The sequence below is a fragment of the Somniosus microcephalus genome, chromosome 23, assembly GCF_052327205.1.
Source record: "Somniosus microcephalus isolate GS21.2 chromosome 23, FLI_Smic_1.0, whole genome shotgun sequence".
Lineage (NCBI taxonomy): Eukaryota > Metazoa > Chordata > Chondrichthyes > Squaliformes > Somniosidae > Somniosus > Somniosus microcephalus.
The window spans coordinates 36,426,291-36,445,629 of NC_141009.1; the positions used below are offsets into that span (position 1 = coordinate 36,426,291).

Below are 19,339 nucleotides of genomic sequence, written 5' to 3' on the forward strand. Positions count from 1 at the left end.
TCAATGGTTGCTGCAGGTTGATCTTGTGGTCAAATGAACTGTGAGCCAAAATAAAAATGAAATACTGCCAGCACTGATTCCCGTTGGTCTAATCAACTTTCAGGAAATTTACATAAAATTACTTGGAAACTACAACATGGAAACAGGTCTTTCAGCCCAACTACTGGAAACTTTGTGCTATCCGGCACCGACAGGACCGAGCTGTTGCCGTTCCCTCAAAACTGCCGGACACACCAGCTCTAATGTTGAAAGATACGGAAGCTTTTGAGCTCCGTATCTGTCAACAAACCCTGTTGCTTCTAAACAGTCCAAGCGTCTCTGTAGCTTAGCAACAGCTTCAGCAGACCTTGCAGAGCTTGACTGTTGAGGAAAAAAGCAATGAGAAGAAAAAAAAACTAACAAAAACGGCTCCTGATTTTTGCTGGTGGCTCGAGCATTCTGGACAGTTAGCCTCCGGATAACACACACTTTCCTGTAATCCATTTGGTGTGTCTCCTCCACATAAGCAGTAGCCCTAATCCCATGTGCTGACCTTGTTCCCCTATCCCATTAGCCTTTTTTCCTTCAACCACCTATCTAACCTATTAAAAGTTGACAACATGGTCTTCAATCACTAACTGAATTCCACAGCCTCTCAATCATCTGCAAAAAAAAAAAAAGTTTCTCCTGCTCGCTGTCCTAAGTCTCTTCCATTTAATCTTCAAACTATGTCCCCTTGTTCTAGACTCCTCAACCAGTGAAACAGTTTGTTTCTATCTACTCTGTCCCATCCCATCATAATTTTCAACACCTCTATCAAATTACAGTACTCTGTTCTAATGAAAATAGCTGCAATTTTAAAGTTTATTATTGTGGTGAAAAATGTATTGCCTAAGTAAGAAAGCTTACATCGTACAACTGAAGGGGTGTTATGAAGGTCTATGTGTAAATAGCATCTCAGTTGTGAGTTATTTATAATGGTGGTCTTTTGCACCAGTGCTCAATGTATTCTGGAATCAACATTAAAAAAAAATCAGAAAATCAATGAATGCTTTTATTTTCAATATATATTTAACTTTGCACTTCACAGAATCACAGAAACCCCACAGTGCAGATAGAGGCCATTTCGGCCCATCGAGCCTGCTCCGACACATATCCCACCCGATCCCCGTAACCCCTACACCAACACATATCCCACCCTATCCCCACGTATTTAATCTCCCTAACACTAAGGGTCAATTTATCATAGCCAATCAACCTAACCTGCACCTCTTTGGACTGTGGGAGGAAACCGGAGCACCCGGAGGAAACCCACGCAAACACGGGGAGAATGTGCAAACTCCACACAGACAGTCACCCAAGGCCGGATTCGAACCCGGGTCCCTGGCGCTGTGAGGCAACAGTGCTAACCACTATGCCACCGCTATCGGAAAGCTGATGTTCTCACCCAATCAGTTTGTCAGTTGCATACTGGTAATCTGCTCATGCTTACAGTTGTTGTCATTTTCACAAGTCTGTCATATGAACAAGGTAACCTTATTGGGGATCTTCCAGACACACTATTTTCACAAGATTTTGGTGTTGCTTTACTTCTTTTATCAGGTCAGCAATGTTTTCTGCTGAAGAAACTTGCGCGCTATCAAAAGTTTGAGCAAATAATTGAAAAGTTGTGGCCTGGAATTTGTGGTCAGCAGCTAAGCGAAGGCGTTCGTTCCTGACATCGAAGCACGCTTCGCACAAGGAGCTCGTGATCCCCGTGTCGAGAACTTTGGGTTTTCCGACCTTTAATTCAAATCAATGAACTGTAGTGGGGATCCCCTTGTGCGAACTGTTGTGATGTCAACAGGCTGTCTGAGCAGCCAGTCAAAACGCAGAATTCTCAGATGGCGAACAAGGAAGTGAGTAGTTCTTAAAATTCTAACTTTTCAAAATAGTTAGAGAGAGCAAAAGAAAGATTGGGGCTCTCGCATGGGGAAAAGGCAAACCTGAAATAAAGATGGACAAACTTTAAAATTAATTTTTTTTTTTGAAGTTTCTTAATTTTAATTTTTTTATTAAAATGGACAAATTTCACACCGTACAAAATTAAAATTAGTTTTCCAGGCCCTTAACATTAGTTCAGCAGTAATAATGCTGTCAAAACCCCAGTTACACCCAATTCCTTTTGGGTATCTTTTTGTGGGGAATTTAACAGCGTACGCACTGTGGAAGAGCCGACGTTGTTGTCAGTTTCCCTGATTTGGCTGATTATGCAGATTGCTGGCTCTGTGGGGTTGGGTTGGTGGGTGCACAGCGCAGCCTGTTTTGGAGCTGTGAATGACAGACGGCAACTTCAGGATTGTGCATGCGCCAAATCCCAAAGTTGCAGAAAGCTTCAAGGGTGGAATGGCGGCGAACGCTGCCAGCTCGCTGTCATTCCAACTGCAAATTCCGGGCCTGTGTGTGTAACAGTACATGGTTTCAGGGGACTACTTTCGTGAAAACACGAGTTCAGGTCTTATTAACTAGATGGGAATTGGCTTTGACTAAACTTATATTTCCTATAAATTTAATTCATTATGCCATGAACATGCTTTAGCTGGGCAATATTTCTGTTTGTTGTTGTATGTGGAGTGGTACTTTGAAAACCAGAGTGTTAAAAGGCATTAATTTTGTACTTCTACCTTTTTAAAGCCACCAAACAAAGACCCAAAGGAAGAAGGTGTAAATAGTCTAGAATGTGGGAAAAAGCCACCACCTCCTCCACCATCATCATCATCATCATCATCACCACCACAACCAACACCACCACAGCAACTGATACTACCTCAGAATCAGAACAATACTGCCACTAGCAAACCACAGTCAGGTAACAAGAAAAACTGAACTGGAATGTAGTAAGTTTTTATTTAAATGTGCATTCATCGATGTGTTCAACTGATGCAGATCTATCTTCACAGAACATAATTAACAGTAAATATTTTAAGAGCAATAGTTAGATAAAATTTCCTGACTACAATAGTACATATAAAAAAATTACGCTATGGCAGAAATGTTAATTTTCAGAATAGTTAGATAGCATTATTTTTAGTGTTTATATATTGATTTAAAAACTAAATAGCACAGTTTGATGTACATGTTCAGACAGTGCAATAAAAGCAGTTCCAATTTGAGTGTATAACTCTCTACATGTATCTATAATTGAGAAAGTGGCACATAAACATGAATGGCAACCGTGACACACATTGCAGAGCATACAGTTTCTTATTATATTAAATGTTCAAAATAATTAAAACTTTGACAGTGGCTAGGAAGAAGAAGAGAAAAATGGGAACTTACAGCCTGGCTCCTAAGAAGAAGACCAAACTGCTAAAACAGCGCACCGTACTTGAAATGTTTCAGAACATGTCACAGTCTGCATCTGGCATGCAGGTGGGTCTAGAAAGTATAAGCCTACTATGCACAATCTTTTTTCTGTCTCTACTTCAGAAAAACGTATTAGAGTAGTTAAGCATAAGTTTATTTTTTTTCAAAATTGTCATTTTCTTTAGTTGCATTGTTTTGATTTTTTATTACTATCCTTACTATGCTTGCCTTGGAGGTTCACTGGATTGATTCCTGGGATGAGGTGATTGTCCTAATGAGGAGAGAGTGAGTAGACTAGGTCTATATTCCCTAGAGTTTAGAATAATTTGAGGTGACCTCCTTGAAACACACAAAATTATTAAAGGGCTTGACAGGATAGATGCTGGGAGGATGTTTCCCCTGGCTGGGGAGTCTAGAACCAGGGGTCACAGTCTCAGAATAAGGATTCGGCCATGTAGGACTGAGATGAGGAGAAAATTCTTCACTCACAGGGTTGTGAAACTTTGGAACTCTCTACCCCAGAGATCTGTGGTTGCTCAGTCATTGAGTCTATTCAAGACGGAGATCAATGGAGTTTTGGATACTAAGGGAATCATGGGATATGGGGATAGTGTGGGGAAAGTGGAGATGAGGTAGAAGATCTTATTGAATGGTGGAGCAGGCTTGAAGGGCCAAATGGCCTACTCCTCCTATTTCTTAAGTTATTGTTGGCCATTTTAGAAAAATTCCAGTAAACTTTCTGAGCGGTGTATTATATTGATAATTAAGCCAAGTGAGTATTAGTATTGGGAGAAGCTCTACTGAGATTATGTCCCTTCTAAAATTGATGAGAGGTTAGATTTTACCTGGCTGGAACACATTGTTCCCTCCTAGTTGGCTACAAGATTAAAAATTATGCATGACGACCCAGCACACACAGTACGATTTCCTTTCAGTCTAACCAAGGTACATTAACCTGTCATAAATTTGCAATAGAAGTTGCTTTGGATGGAAATGGAAGATTTTACTTAGCTCTCATACACACCGTTAAGATTTAACATTTAGATAGTATTGCATAGCAGAAACTAATTGGCACGAATGAACATGGGTCTGAAAGACCACATTGCTTGCAAAGTAGCAGTTACAAAATATTTGTCATAGTCTTATCGATGCAAAATTTTATAGTGTTGACATTTTCTTGCATAATTTAGGGACAGATGCCTCCATTTGATACAAAACATTCAAGAAATGTCTTTCTTCAGTTTGTATTCAGTGGAAAATGAAACTTGTACATTAGTTGGAAATAACCATAAAGATGAATTAAAAATGTTATACCTTGAGAATTATGTGACTATTAAAGCAGTCACTTAGTCAATATATTCACTTTTCTCAGAGGTACAAGTATAACCTAGTGAAAGTGGTACCTTCGCCTACCATGGCTCACCAATATAGCTTTAAAGGAGTTTTAGAATTTCTTAGCCTTGTAAAATAAAGAAATCAATTTTCCTGTATAATTGACACTTTCCTGCCCTATATCCCATTTGCCCTAATCTCGCAGGATGGAATGCGATGCACAGTCCTCAAGATAGTTGAGCCACCCCTTCCCTTTCCCAACCCAACCAATGCATATGGTCTCATCCCAAGTGAATAAAGGACCAACTTCCACAGACATTTGTTTAAAAAAGAAACTCAACACTTCTTCATATCCTCCAAATACAGGAACTCTGATGATTTCTCCAAAAAAAAACCCGAGAATGATGCAGATAAAAAGCAGAGCACACATTCTTTTTCTGTGAACACATGAATTGGCCCAGTTGAAAATTAACAGGAGGCCTTAAGTTTGATCATTAACTTTGATCATGAACAGTTCATTCTGTACTTGGAACCACGTCTGGAAGTTTTAATCTTGACTGGTATAAAGCTGCTAATTGAGCAGGATTGAACCTCTTTCAGGCAGGTGTAGTGAGGCACTTGATACACCAGAGGGTGCTGTGTTGTGTTAGAGAATAACAGCGAGTGTGTGACACCATGCAGCTACTTCATTAAAAATTACTCTAACAAAGTTAGTTCTGTCTTTTTAAGAACAGCACAAGATAAATGGGTGAGTAGCTTATCTAAGTGGCAAACAATGACTATTCAAATCACACAAGCAATTTGAAGTAAGTATACTTTTAATATAGAAACATAGAAGATAGGAGCAGGAGTAGGCCATTCGGCCCCTCGAGCCTGCTCCGCCATTCAATGAGATCATGGCTGATCATCCAAACTCAGTACCCTGTCCCTGCTTTCTCCCCATATCCCTTGATCCCTTTAGCCTTAAGAAATATATCTAACTCCTTCTTGAATATATTTAATGAATTGGCCTCCACTGCCTTCTGTGGTAGAGAATTCCACAGGTTCACCACTCTCTGGGTGAAGAAATTCCTCCTCATCTCTGTCCTAAATGGCTTACCCCTTATCCTTAGACTGTGACCCCTGGTTCTGGACTCCCCGACCATCGGGAACATCCTTCCTGCATCTAGCCTGTCCAGCCCTGTTAGAATTTTATAAGTTCCAATGAGATCCCCTCTCATTCTTCTAAACGCCAGTGAGTAAAAGCCCAATCGACCCAATCTCTCCTCATACGTCATTCCTGCCATCCCAGGTATCAGTCTGGTGAATCTTCGCTGCACTCCCTCCATGGCAAGAACATCCTTCCTCAGATAAGGCGACCAAAACTGCACACAATACTCAAGGTGTGGTCTCACCAAGGCCCTGTACAACTGCAGCAAGACATCCTTGCTCCTGTACTCTAATCCTCTCGCTACGAAGGCCAACATACCATTTGCCGCCTTAACCGTCTACTGCACCTGCATGCTTACCTTCAGCAACTGGTGCACAAGGACACCCAGGTCTCGTTGCACTTCCCCTTCTCCCAATCTATTGCCGTTCAGATAATAATCTGCCTTCCTGTTTTTGCCACCAAAGTGGATAACCTTGCATTTATCCACATTATACCGCATCTGCCCAATCACCCAACCTGTCCAAATCATACTGGAGTTTCTCGGCGTCCTCCTCACAGCACACACGCCCACCCAGCTTTGTGTCGTCTGCAAACTTGAAGATATTACATCTATTTCCCTCATCTAGATCGTTAATATATATTGTGAATAGCTGGGGTCCTAGCACCGATCCCTGCGGTACCCCACTAGTCACTGCCTGCCACTCGGAAAAAGACCCGTTTATTCCAACTCCGCTAACCAGTTCTCTATCCAAGTCAGTACCTTGCCCCCCAATCCCTTGTGCTTTAACTTTACACGCTAATCTCTTATGTGGGACCTTATCGACCTTATGTGGCAGAAAGTGAATTCTGATTGCGGTTGAAAGTGGCTGCACTATGAAGAGATGGATTTCAAATGTATTGTGTGAAAATGCTGCAAAGCCATCGCCAGAATCACTAGTTTAAAAAAATTTTTAAAAAAAATATTGAGTAACGAGTGAAGGGCCAAGGTCTTTAGCACAGGGCGAGAGGTAGGGGCTACGGGAGCATCATGGTTACGTTACTGGACGAGTAATCCAGAGGGCTGGACTAATGACCTGGAGGCACCACAGCAGCTGGGGTATTTTAAATTCAGTTAACTAATTAAATAAATTTGGAATAAAAAGCTAGTATCAGCAATGGTGACCATGAAACCCCCGGATTGTCGTAAAAACCCATCTGGTTCACTAATGTCCTTTAGGGAAGGAAATCTGCTGTCCTTACACAGTCTGACCTATATATCACTCCAGACCCACAGCAATGTGGTTGACTCTTAACTGCCCTCTGAAATGACCCAGCAAGCCACTCCGTTGTATCAAAACCACTACGAAAAGCTATAATAAGAATAAAGCCGGACGGACCACCTGGCATCGACCTAGGCACGGGATTCGGACACGGCAAAGTCACACCTAGCCCTTCTCACTAACACCTGGGGACTTGTCAGAATTGGGAGAGCTGTCCCACAGACTAGTCAAGCAACAGCCTGACACATTCAAACTCACAATCATACCTTTCAGCCAACATTCCACACTCCTCCATCACCATCCTTGGGTATGTCCTGTCCCACCACAGGACAGACCCACCAGTGGTGGTGTTAGTGGTATACAGTCTGGAGGGAGTGTCCCTGGGCGTCCTCAACATCGACTCCAGATTCCATGAAGTCTCATGACATCAGGTCAAACCTGGGCAAGGAAACCTCCTGCTGATTGCCACCTACCACCCTCCCTCAGCTGACGACTCGGTGGTACTCCATGTTGTACACCATTTGGAAGATGTGCCGAGGGTAGCAAGGGCACAGAACGTACTCTGGGTGGGGGACTTCAATCTCCTTCACTGAGAGTAGCTTGGTAGCACCACGACTGACCGAGTTGGCCAAATCCTGAAGGACATAGCTGCCAGAGTGAGCCTGCGGCTGATGGTGAGAGAACTAACAGAAGGGAAAAACTTACTTGATCTCATCCTCACCAATCTACCTATCGCAGATGCATCTTTCCATGACCGTATTGGTAGGAATGACCACCGCACAGCCCTTGTGGAGGCCAAGTCCCATCTTCACACTGAGGAACACCCTCCATCGTGTTGTGTGGCACTACCACTGTGTTAAATAGGATAGATTCAGAACAGATCTAGCAGTTTAAAACTGGGCATCCTTGAGGCGCTGTGGGCCATCAGCAGCAGCAGAATTGTATTCCACCACAATCTGTAACCTCATGACCTGGCATATTCCTTACTCGACCATTACCATCAAGCCAGGGGACCAACCCTGGTTTAATGAGGAGTGTAGAGGAGCATGCCAGGAGCAGCACCAAGCGTATCTAAAAAAAAATTAGATGCCAACCTGGTTAAGCTACAACACCGGACTGCATGCATGCTAAACAGCAGAAGCAGTATGCTATAGACAGCTAAGCAATCCCACAACCAACGAATCAGATCAAAGCTCTGCAGTGCTGCCACAGTCAGTCATGAATGGTGGTGGACAATTAACTAACTGGAGGAGGAGACTTCATGAATATCCCCATCCTCAATGATGGCGGAGCTCAGCACGCGAGTGCAAAAGACAAGGCTGAAGTGTTTGCAGCCATACTCAGCCAGAAATGCCGAATGGATGATCCATCTCGGCCTCCTCCTGTGGTCCCCACCATCGCAGAAACCAGCCTTCAGCCAATTCAATTCACTCCACGTGATATCAAAAAAAGGCTGAGCACAATGGAATACAGCAAAGGCTATGGGCCCCGATGACATCCTGGCTGTAGAGCTGAAGACTTGTGCTCCTGAGCTATCTGCGCTTCTAGCCAAGCTGTTCAAGTACAGCTACAACACTGGCATCTACCCGACAAAGTCCTGTCCATTAAAAGGACAAATCCAATCTGGCCAATTACCGCCCCATCAATCTACTCTCAATCATCGGCGCAGTGATGGAAGGTGCTGTCGACAGTGCTATTGAGTGGCACTTACTCACCAATAATCTGCTCACTGATGCTCAGTTTGGGTTCTGGCAGGACCACTTGGCTCCAGACCTCATTACAGCCTTGGTCCAAACATGGACAAAAGAGCTGAATTCCAGAGGTGAGGTGAGAGTGACTGCCCTCGACATCAAGACAGCATTTGACCGAACATCACATCAAGGATCCCTAGTAAAATTGAAGTCAATGAGGATCAAGGGGAAAACACTCCACTGGTTGGAGTCAGAGTTATACAGCACAGAAAGAGGCCCTTCAGCCCATCGTGTCTGCGCCGGCCTTCAAGCCCAGTCTATTCGAATCCCATTTTCCAGCACTTGGCCCTTAGCCTTGTATGCTATGGCGTTTCAAGTGCTCATCTAAATGCTTCTTGAATGTTGTGAGGGTTCCTGCCTCTACCACCCTTTCAGGCAGTGAGTTTCAGATTCAAACCACCCTCTGGGTGAAAAAGTTTTTCCTCAAATCCCCTCTAAACCTCCTGCCCCTTACCTTGAAACTATGCCCCCTGGTTATTGACCCCTCTACTAAGGGGGAAAAGTTCCTTTCTATGTACCCTATCTATGCCCCTCATAATTTTGTACACCTCAATCAGGTCCCCCCTCAGCCTTCTCTGCTCAAAGGAAAACAACCCCAGCCTGTCCAATCTCGCTTCATAGCTGAAGCGCTCCAGCCCAGGTAAAATCCTGGTGAATCTCCTCTGCACCCTCTCCAATGCAATCACATCCCTCCAATAGTGTGGCGACCAGAACTGCACACAGTATTCCAGCTGTGGCCTAACTAGCGTTTTGTACAGCTCCATCGTAACCTCCCTGCTCTTGCGTTCATTAGCCAAGGCATAGAATATAAGTATCCCATATGCCTTTTTAACCACCTTATCTACCTGTCCTGCTGCCTTCAGGGATCTATGTACATGCACACCAAGGTCTCTCTCATCCTCTGTCCTTCCTAGGGTCCTACCATTCATTGTGTACTCCCTTGCCTTGTTAGTCCTCCCAAAATGCATCACCTCACACTTTTCAGGGTTAAATTCCATTTGCCACTGTTCTGCCCATCTAACCACCCCGTCTATATCGTCTTGTAGCCTGAGGCTTTCCTCCTCGCTATTTACCACTCCAACAATTTTTGTCATCTGCGAACTTACTAATCATGCCTCCTACATTCATATCTAAATCATTAATGTACACTACAAACAGCAAAGGACCCAGCACCGATCCCTGCGGTACACCGCTGGACACAGGCTTCCAATCACAAAAACAACCTTCGACCATTGCCCTCTGCCTCCTGCCACTAAACCAATTTTGGATCCAATGTGCCAAATTGCCCTGGATCCCATGGGCTCTTACCTTCTTGACCAGCCTCCCATGTGGGACTTTGTCAAAAGCCTTACTGAAGTTCATGTAGACTACATCAACTGCACTACCCTCATCCACACACCTAGTCACCTCCTCTCAAAATTCAATCAAATTGGTCAGACATGATCTCCCCCTGACAAAGCCATGCTGACTATCCCTGCCTCTCCAAGTGGAGACTAATTCTGTTCCTCAGAATCTTTTCCAATAATTTCCCTACCACTGATGTTAGGCTCACTGGCCTGTAATTCCCTGGTTTATCCCTATTACCCTTCTTGAACAATGGTACTATGATAGTTGTCCTCCAGTCCTCAGGCACCTCCCCTGTGGCCAGAGAGGTTCTGAAAATTTGTGTCAGAGCCCCTGCAATCTCCTCCCTTGCCTCACAAAGCAGCCTGGGATACATCTCGTCAGGGCCTGGGGATTTATCCACTTTTAAGCCTGCTAAAACCGCTAGTACCTCCTCCCTCTCGATACTAATTTGTTCAAGTATATCACGATCCCCCTGCCTGATTTCTATGCCTACATTACCCTTCTCCATAGTGAACACAGATGCAAAATAATAATTTTAAAACCTCACCTACATCTTCTGGTTCTACACACAGATTGTCACTTTGGTCCTTAATGGGCCATACTCTTTCCCTGGTTACCCTCTTGCCCTTAATATACTTATAAAACACCTTGGGATTTTCCTTTATTTTGCCTGCCAGTGTTTTTTCATGCCCCCTCTTCGCTCTCCTAATTTCTTTAAGTACCCCCCTGCACTTTCTATACTCCTCTAGGGCTTCCACTGTTTTTAGTCCTTTGTATCTGCCAAAAGCCTCCCTTTTTTTCCTAATCCATTCTTGTATATCCCTTGACATCCAGGATCCCCTGGGCTTGTTGGTCCCACCCTTGACCTTTATGGGAACATGTTGGTATTGTACTCTTTCCTTTCTGAAAGACTCCCATTGCTCTGATGTGGATTTTCTTACAAGTAGCTTATCCCAATCCACTTTGGCCAGATCCTGCCTTATATTAAAATCGGCCTTCCCCCAATTTAGAACCTTTATTTCCAGTCCATCTTTGTCCTTTTCCATGACTACCTTAAATCTCACCGAATTATGGTCACTGTCACCAAAATGCGCTCCTACTGACACTTCTACCACTTGCCCGGCTACATTCCCTAGATTTAGGTCCAGTACCGCCCCCTCTCTTGTAGGACTTTCTACATGCTAGCTCAAAAAGCTCTCCTGGATGCACTTTAAGAATTCCGCACCCTCTAAGCCTTTCACACTCTGACTATCCCAGTTAATATTGGGGAAGTTGAAATCCCCTACTGTTATTACCCTATTATTTCTACACTTCTGAGATTTGCCTACGTATCTGTTCCTCTATCTCCCCCTGACTCTTTGGGGGCCTATAGTGCACTCCAAGAAAAGTGTTTGCCCCCTTTTTGTTTTTAAGTTCTACCCATATGACCTCATTAGAGGAACCTGCTAAGATATCATCCCTCCATACAGCAGTAATTGACTCCTTGATTAATATTGCAACACCCCCTCCTCTTGCACCCCCCTCTGTCTCGCCTGAAGATTCAATACCCCGGAATATTGAGCTGCCAGTCCTGCCCCCCTCTCAACCATGTCTCTCTGATAACAACAATAACATCACTCCCATGTGTTCATCAACACCTTCAATTCATCTGCCTTACTTGCAAGACTCCTTGCATTAAAATGAATGCCATCCAGCCTTGCCATGCTCCCTTGTGCCGATACATATTTGCTCTGGCCGAGCACAAAGGAAGATGGGTGTGGTTGTTGGAGGCCAATCATCTCAGCCCCAGGAGATCGCTGCAGGAGTTCCTCAGGGCAACAACAACAACAACTTGTATTTATCTAGTGCCTTTAACGTAGGAAGACGTCCCAAGGCGCTGCGCAGTAGTGTATAAGACGAAAATTTTTGACACCGAGCCACATAAGGAGAAATTATGGCAGGTGACTAAAAGCTTGGTCAACGAGGTAGGTTTTAAGGAACGTCTTAAAGGAGGAAAGAGAGGTAGCGAGGTGGAGAGGTTTAGGCAGGGAATTCCAGAGCTTAGGGCTTTGGTAACAGAAGGCATGGCCACCAATGGTTGAGCGATTAATAATCAGGGATGCTCAAGAGGGCAGAGTTAGAGGAGCACAGATATCTCTGGGTGGAAGTTGTGGGGCTGAAGGAGTTTAGAGATAGGGAGGGGTGAGGCCAAGAAGGGATTTGAAAACAAAGATGAGAGTTTTGAAATCGAGGCGCTGCTTAACCGGGAGCCAATGTAGGTCAGCGAGCACAGGGGTGATGGGCGAACGGGACTTGGTGCGAGTTAGGACACGGGCAGCCGAGTTTTGGATGACCTCCAGTTTACGATGGGTAGAATGTGGGAGGCCAGCCAGGAGTGCGTTGGAATAGTCAAGTCCAGAGGTAACAAAGGCATGGATGAGGGTTTCAGCAGCGGATGAGCTGAGGAAAGGGTGGAGACGGACGATGTTACGGATGTTACGAAGTAGGCGGTCTTAGTTATGCTGCGGATTTGTGGTTGGAAACTCATTTCAGGGTCAAATATGACACCAAGGTTGCGAACAGTGTGGTTCAGCCTCGGATAGATGCTAGGGAAAGCGATGGAGTCAGTGGCTAGGGAACAGAGTTTGTGGCGGGGAGCAATAACAGTGGCTTCAGTCTTCCCAATATTTAATTGGAGAAAATTTCTGCTCATCCAGAACTGTACGTCGGACAAGCAGTCTGACAATTTAGAGACCGTGGAGGGGTCCAGAGAAGAGGTAGTGAGGTAGAGCTGGGTGTCGTCAGTGTATATGTGGAAACTGACACTGTTTTTGGATGATGTCGTCAATGGGCAACATGTAGATGAGAAATAGGAGGGGGCCAAGGATAGATCCTTGGGGAACACCAGAGGTAACGATACGTGAGCGGGAAGAGAAGCCGTTGCAGGTGATTCTCTGGCTACGATTAGATAGATAAGAATGGAACCAGGCGGTGTTCTAGGCCCAACCATCTTCAGCTGCTTCGTCAATGACCTTCCCTCCACCATAAGGTCAGAAGTGGAGATGTTCGCTGATGATTGCACCGTGTTCAGTTCCATACACAACTCATCAGATAATGAAGCAGTCCGTGCCCGCGTGCAGCAAAACCTGGGCGACATTCAGGCTTGGTCTGATCAATGACAAGTTACATTCGTGCCACACAATTGCCAGGCAATGACCATCTCCAACAAGAGAAAGTGTAACCACCTTGACATTCAATGACATTACCATCGTCGAATCCCCCACCATCAACACCCTGTGGTTGGGGGGGGGGGGGGGGTCACCATTGACCAGAAACTTAACTGGACCAGCCACATAAATACTGTAGCTACAAGAGCAGGTCAGAGGCTGGGTATTCTGTGGTGAGTGAGTCACTTCTGGACTTCCCAAAGCCATTCCACCATCTACAAGGCACAAGTCAGGAGTGTGATGGAATGCTCTTCACTTGCCTGGATGAGTGCAGCTCCAACAGCACTCAAGAAGCTTGACACCATCCAAGACAAAGCAGCCTGCTTGATTGGCATCCCATCCACAACTTTAAACATTCACTCCCTCCACCACCGGCGTACCGTGGCTGCAGTGTGTACCGTCTAAAAGATGCACTGCAGCAACTCGCCAAGGCTTCTTAGACAGCATCCCCCAAACCCGCAACCCCTACCACCTAGAAGGACAAGGGCAGCAGGTGCATCGGAACACCACCACCTGCTAGTTCCCTTCCAAGTCACACACCATCCTGACTTGGCAATATATCGCTGTTCCTTCGTCGTTGTTGGGTCAAAATCCTGGAACTTCCTACCTAACGGCATTGTGGGAGTTCATTTACCACACGGACTGCAGCAGTTCAGGAATGCAGCTCACCACCACCTTCTCGAGGGCAATTAGGGATGGGCAATAAATGCTGGCGTTGCCAGTGACGCCCACATCACAGGAACGAATCAAAAGAAAGGAAAGAACTCATGGTAAATCAGGACATCGAAATTAAGTGATGCCAAGCTTGGGTTTTAAGAGACTGAAGATTTCGAATAAATGCAGCATTTTTGTCTGGATCATATATTTGAAATGTGCCCCTGATCTTTACCTCTTTCCTCTGTATTGTAGGAACGGAAAGACTCCTCTAATGGTGTCACTCAGAACATAAATGGAGAGAATGTTGACGTATCTCAAGATATGGAGTCTGAGGAAGATGAAGAGGAGGATGAGGAGGATGAGGAGGAAGAAAAATACAGTGTTGCAGACCAACCAGATTCAGAGTTATCCATAGATTTTGGAGGCACTGACCTCATTCGCAAAATGGAAGTCTCAAAGAAAGTGTGTACTTGCTGCTGCTTTGCCAGTTAATTTCCACATCCGCAGGCTTATTACGACTAGGGAGAACTGTATCTCTGGCTACACAATGGCAGACTCTAGCTTTTTATTTTTTAGTAGACCCTTGAAGATTTGAATTTGATTTAAGACAAGGAACTGTTTGGTGGATTTAAATTGAAATACTTGCAGAGTTTGTTTATCTTATGCAGCCTGAAATATTGGGAATAAGAATTTTTGCTAATATATAATATATATTATATATATATACAGCTTAATGTAGTTGCCATATTCAGGAGCAGTTTCTGACTTCTTGGCCTGATGTTCATAATTGAATAACTAATAGAATCAGTAACCAGAATGGAAAAATACCTGCAGTTATACACTTGGTCAGGCAGTACCTGGAGTACTGCGTACAGTTCTAGTTACTGCAACATAGGGGGCCCATCCATCTCAAGAGGAGATCAGCAAAGCTCTTGCTAGCTTTTTGTATGGTCTTTGATGTTTTGAGATGGACTCTTCCAAACAATCCTCAGACTTATCCTTTTACCTATTACAGCTTATTTGCAAAATGGGTTAGCTTCCAGTTATTGTAGTATTTTGTTCAAATTACTTTCCAGTTCTCCAGGTTCATGCTGCTATGGTTCAGTCACTTTTGTAAACTACTTTCTCTGAGGACTCTGATAGAAAATAACTCTGGTCCTTAAATTTCCAACCAGACTGTACACATTCTAAAGTGACATGTGTGATTATAGCTGAAATCTCACATGTAGTTTAAAGAGTCCATCACAAACCTTTTTTTTTGCCACAGGATGAATTCCTGATCTCAGTTGTAGATACCAATTGCTTCTCTACAGAGAGGTAGAAAAAAAGTAAGAAAGCAAGTTGAATTAAGATGCCCTTCGTTGAGTCTGGTCTGCTCAAGATCTGTGTGCAAGTTACTTCTTGCCCCTCTCAAGTAGAAAAAGCTATTTAAAAAAAAAGAAACCCACACCCCACTTTTGTAAAGGCAACAATATTTGGTAAGAGATGATTTCCTAATGCCTTCTGATGAAATCCATATGATTGTCGATATATCAAAATACTTTTGCAGATTTGCATTAAACTTGAATGTTCTACATTGTACTAAAATATACCAAATTGCATTTAGATATGTCAATGATTTCAGTGACATTTGATTGCATACTTGTTTAATTATGCCATATTCTGGCTGTATTTTGGTTTTTAAAAAAAGTTTACCTTTATTCGGCGGCTTATCCAGGATTTTTTAAGCACATTGCTTTTTTTAATTGTGCTTTATGATATTTTAAATCCACTGGTAGATTATCAAAGGTTACAGTTCACTACAGAAATTTTATTTTTTCCCCACACAGGCTAACTTGCAGCAGGAAGAATATGATCCTGAAGAGGATCAATACTCTGATGACCTGGAGGAAGATGATGATGACTTTGAATCTGATGTGGTGAGTCATTTGTTCTGGAGGTGTAAGTACTGGAGATGTTTCTTTCTGATTCAGTGTCTCAGACCACTTTCATAAGTGAGCTTTTGCTTCCTCTAACCTGGAGTGTGCCTTTACCTGTCCATCATCTCAGTCATTTGCTGCAAGCCCAGAGATCTAAAGAAAAAACCCTTGTTATTTTGTTTTGACTTCCTGGTTCATATCCTGTACTCTCGTGATCTTTCTCTACATTAGATAGCAGTGGAGTAAACACTTTTTAGTAGACGGTGGCTTAGACTGTGAACTGCCAAGCAGATTTATTAAATAGTTAATGGATAAGTGAACAGAAGCAATGACGCATTTGTAAATTTACAGTAGTTACACATTCCCTGAATATTAACCTTATTTGGCGCTTTGCTCCTGATTGTCCCTGCAATCGCTCTCTGGCCTTTCTATCTCTCTCCGGCCTGTCTATCTCTCTCTGTTGGCTTCGGATGGACTATTCAATTTGAACAAGACAAGTTAAGATAATTTTTAACAGAGGACCAGGATGAACAAAACCTAAATATGTTTCGACCTCAAAAGAGCTCCCAATCCAACACGGATAAACCCACAAGATGCCTGTACTGTATTAGCAGTGAATAGGTTGCCCCCTCCTTCATACACCTGGCCAGACACAATATCTTTATATTTTGGAGCTATTATATCAAAACAAATTGGGCGGCTTTCTGTGAGCAATTCTTGCTTTTAAACCATGTTGTTTTGTGAGGGAATTAAATAAATCAGCATTGGATGCAGCACAGACAAAAATACATTTTCATTGCACCTTTGATTTCATTTTCTTTTTACTGATTGCCTTACTAACTTCCAAGATTTTTCTGAGCCTTGCAAAATTTGGTTCTGCATGCCTCATTCATTTGTACTTGAACAAGTCTTGTCTCCAGCGCACTTTCCTGATGACTCGGTGGATAAAAACACCACGTGGTATGGAGCTATACAGAGTGTCGGGGACTTGATTTGACCTTACTGGACTTCACTCAATTGTATTAGTACTTGTTGCTGTAAGAGTTGCACACCAATGCATAGAGGCCTAACATTGCTGATGAACACAACCCTTTATACCAGGATTAAAGAAATTTGCCATAGCCTCCTTAGAGAGAATAGTACGTTAAAATTACTTCATATTATAAGTTGGTCAATCCATGTGTATGTATATTTTTAAGTGGCATGTAGTAGATTTCTCAATCTGCTTTTAAGAATTTTTTTTTTTAATGGTCGTCACGCTTTGAGATTTTTGACTTTGGTCACGAGTATATGTAATTTGTATTAAAATGTTATTATGAAATTAAATTTAGATTATAAGGTGTTCAATCCGTTGAATAACCATGCACTGGGAATGTGCATTACACCAAGACAAAGCAGTTGAAGAAGTTGTGCTTGCTGCAGTTTTTTTTATTTGCTCTCTGGATGTGGGTGACAGTGGCATTGCCACATTTATTGCCCATCTCTACTCCCGAGCATACCGTTTTAACTTGAGACAATTGAAGTTTGTTTGGACATTTCAGTAAGCATTCACACCTGTTGTGCTGGGGTGGCCCCCTTGGTTGGAATCGATAGGGAGCCGACACCTTGGAGAGTGGTGGTGGATTTGATTGGCAGCTCAACTGGTCAATCCCTAAAGAGAGAGTATGGCATCAAAGGTCAAGCTGTTGGATTCCTATTCCCTTAAGAAATGAGGAACAAAGAAGTGTGTGATCTGGGACCGTTTTGTTTGATTTGGTAAGGATGCCGGGCTTAGATAGTAAGTGGGCTGTTTTTAAGTTTAGAGCTGACCATTTTCAGAGACATTACTGGTCAGAAGAGTGCAGTTAGCCTGCTAACGGGGACTGTGTGGTGTACTTGGTTATGAAGTGTTCCGAAGTTGAAGTAAAAGGGGATTTAATATATTCTATTTGTTCACTTATTGTTTGTAAAGCATATCACCCTTTTAATTTGTAATTGGTCTTGTTTAACTAAAGTGTTCATCAGCCTGCTTTTTGGAAGATTGGAGAAGCACATTTGGGGGCTTATTCTGGATTGCACTTCATTTAACAAGGGCTTACATTGTCATGCTTCCCAGGTCATGCTATTGTATGACCAGATGTTGGGCAGCAAAGGTAAAAATCCCTGTTCACAAGGGATGCAAGGTCTATTTATGTGAGAGACTGGTGAAGCTGAACCTTGCGAGAATATCTAGTTCAGACATGAAATTTGTAACAGTAGTTTTATATTCAAGGATTGTGTTCATTCACAAGATTTTTCTGTTACAAATGTAGTTAAATGAAGTTGTTAGTATATATAGTTGTATCCCTAGCGCAGTTCTCAAGAGCAATTAGGGATGGGCAATAAATGCTGGCCTTGCTAACGACGTCCACATCCCAGGAACGAATAAAGAAAAAAAAATACTTGGTGTGTATCTCCTGCATTACGCTGTTTACGGAGGTCACGGTCCATCATCAAAGACCCTACCCACCCCAGCCACAGTCTGTTCGCCCTCCTGCCATCTGGGAGACGCTACAGATGCATTCGCACCCGTACGACCAGATTTAGGAACAGCTTCTTTCCCAGGGCTGTCATCCTACTGAACTCCACAAATAAACTCTAAAGCCTGCACATCTGCCAATGCACTTTATTATGGTTATGTTAATGTATTACAAGCCAAATGTATGTTGAATGTTTAAATGTCTTAATCTAAATGTACACTCTCGGGAGCCGCAAGCCTACATTTCGTTGTACTGCACTTGTGCACTAACAATGACAATAAAGTTGATTTATTATTATTATTATTATTGTACAGCCTTTGTGGTGAAAGTTTTTATCGGGATCTCAGTAGCACATTTACTAACTTCAGTGAATGTACAAAGTTGTAGTTTCTCTCTTGTAATGCACTGTTGACATTTTAAAAAGTAACAAAAGACATGTGATTGTTTTCAGTATAATTCTACTTTTGTTAGGTTTGAAATTATTTCAGCCTATTATTGAAATTGAAAAGTCTGCTCATTAGAAGGGTAGTACAGGAAACTTTGTTATCCGGAGGCGAACCGTCCGGCAAGCTCGAGCCACCGGCAAAAATCAGGAGCCGTTTTTTTTTCTTTTCTTTGCTTTTTTTGAACAGTCAAGCTCTGCAACGTCTGTAGCTAAGCAACAGCTTCAGCTAGAGACGCTACAGAGACGCTTGCCGACTGTTTAGAGGCTGTTGCTAAGCAACAGGGTTTGTTGATTCATACGGAAATCTCCGTATGTTTCAACATTAGCTCTGGAGTGTACGGCAGTTTTGAGAGAACGGCAGCAGCTCGGTCCCGTCGGTGCCGGATAGCACAAAGTTTCCTGTATAGAACTTTCTAAATAACTGCAGCAAATAATTTTTATAAACCTGTTT

The 19,339-nt window shown here is 43.1% G+C and overlaps 1 protein-coding gene across 7 annotated transcripts in view; it reads left to right on the top strand.

Annotated features, from left to right (window-relative positions):
* LOC147101823 (histone-lysine N-methyltransferase EHMT1-like) overlaps positions 1–19,339 on the top strand; it is a 158,397-nt gene that overhangs the window by 68,248 nt on the left and 70,810 nt on the right. For all 7 annotated transcript variants that reach the window (XM_085965788.1, XM_085965793.1, XM_085965787.1 and 4 more), the window contains exons 4-7: positions 2,653–2,827; positions 3,263–3,390; positions 14,279–14,488; positions 15,856–15,945. In XM_085965788.1, coding sequence (XP_085821914.1) covers positions 2,653–2,827; positions 3,263–3,390; positions 14,279–14,488; positions 15,856–15,945 — 603 coding nt within the window. The remainder of the gene's footprint in view (positions 1–2,652; positions 2,828–3,262; positions 3,391–14,278; positions 14,489–15,855; positions 15,946–19,339) is intronic.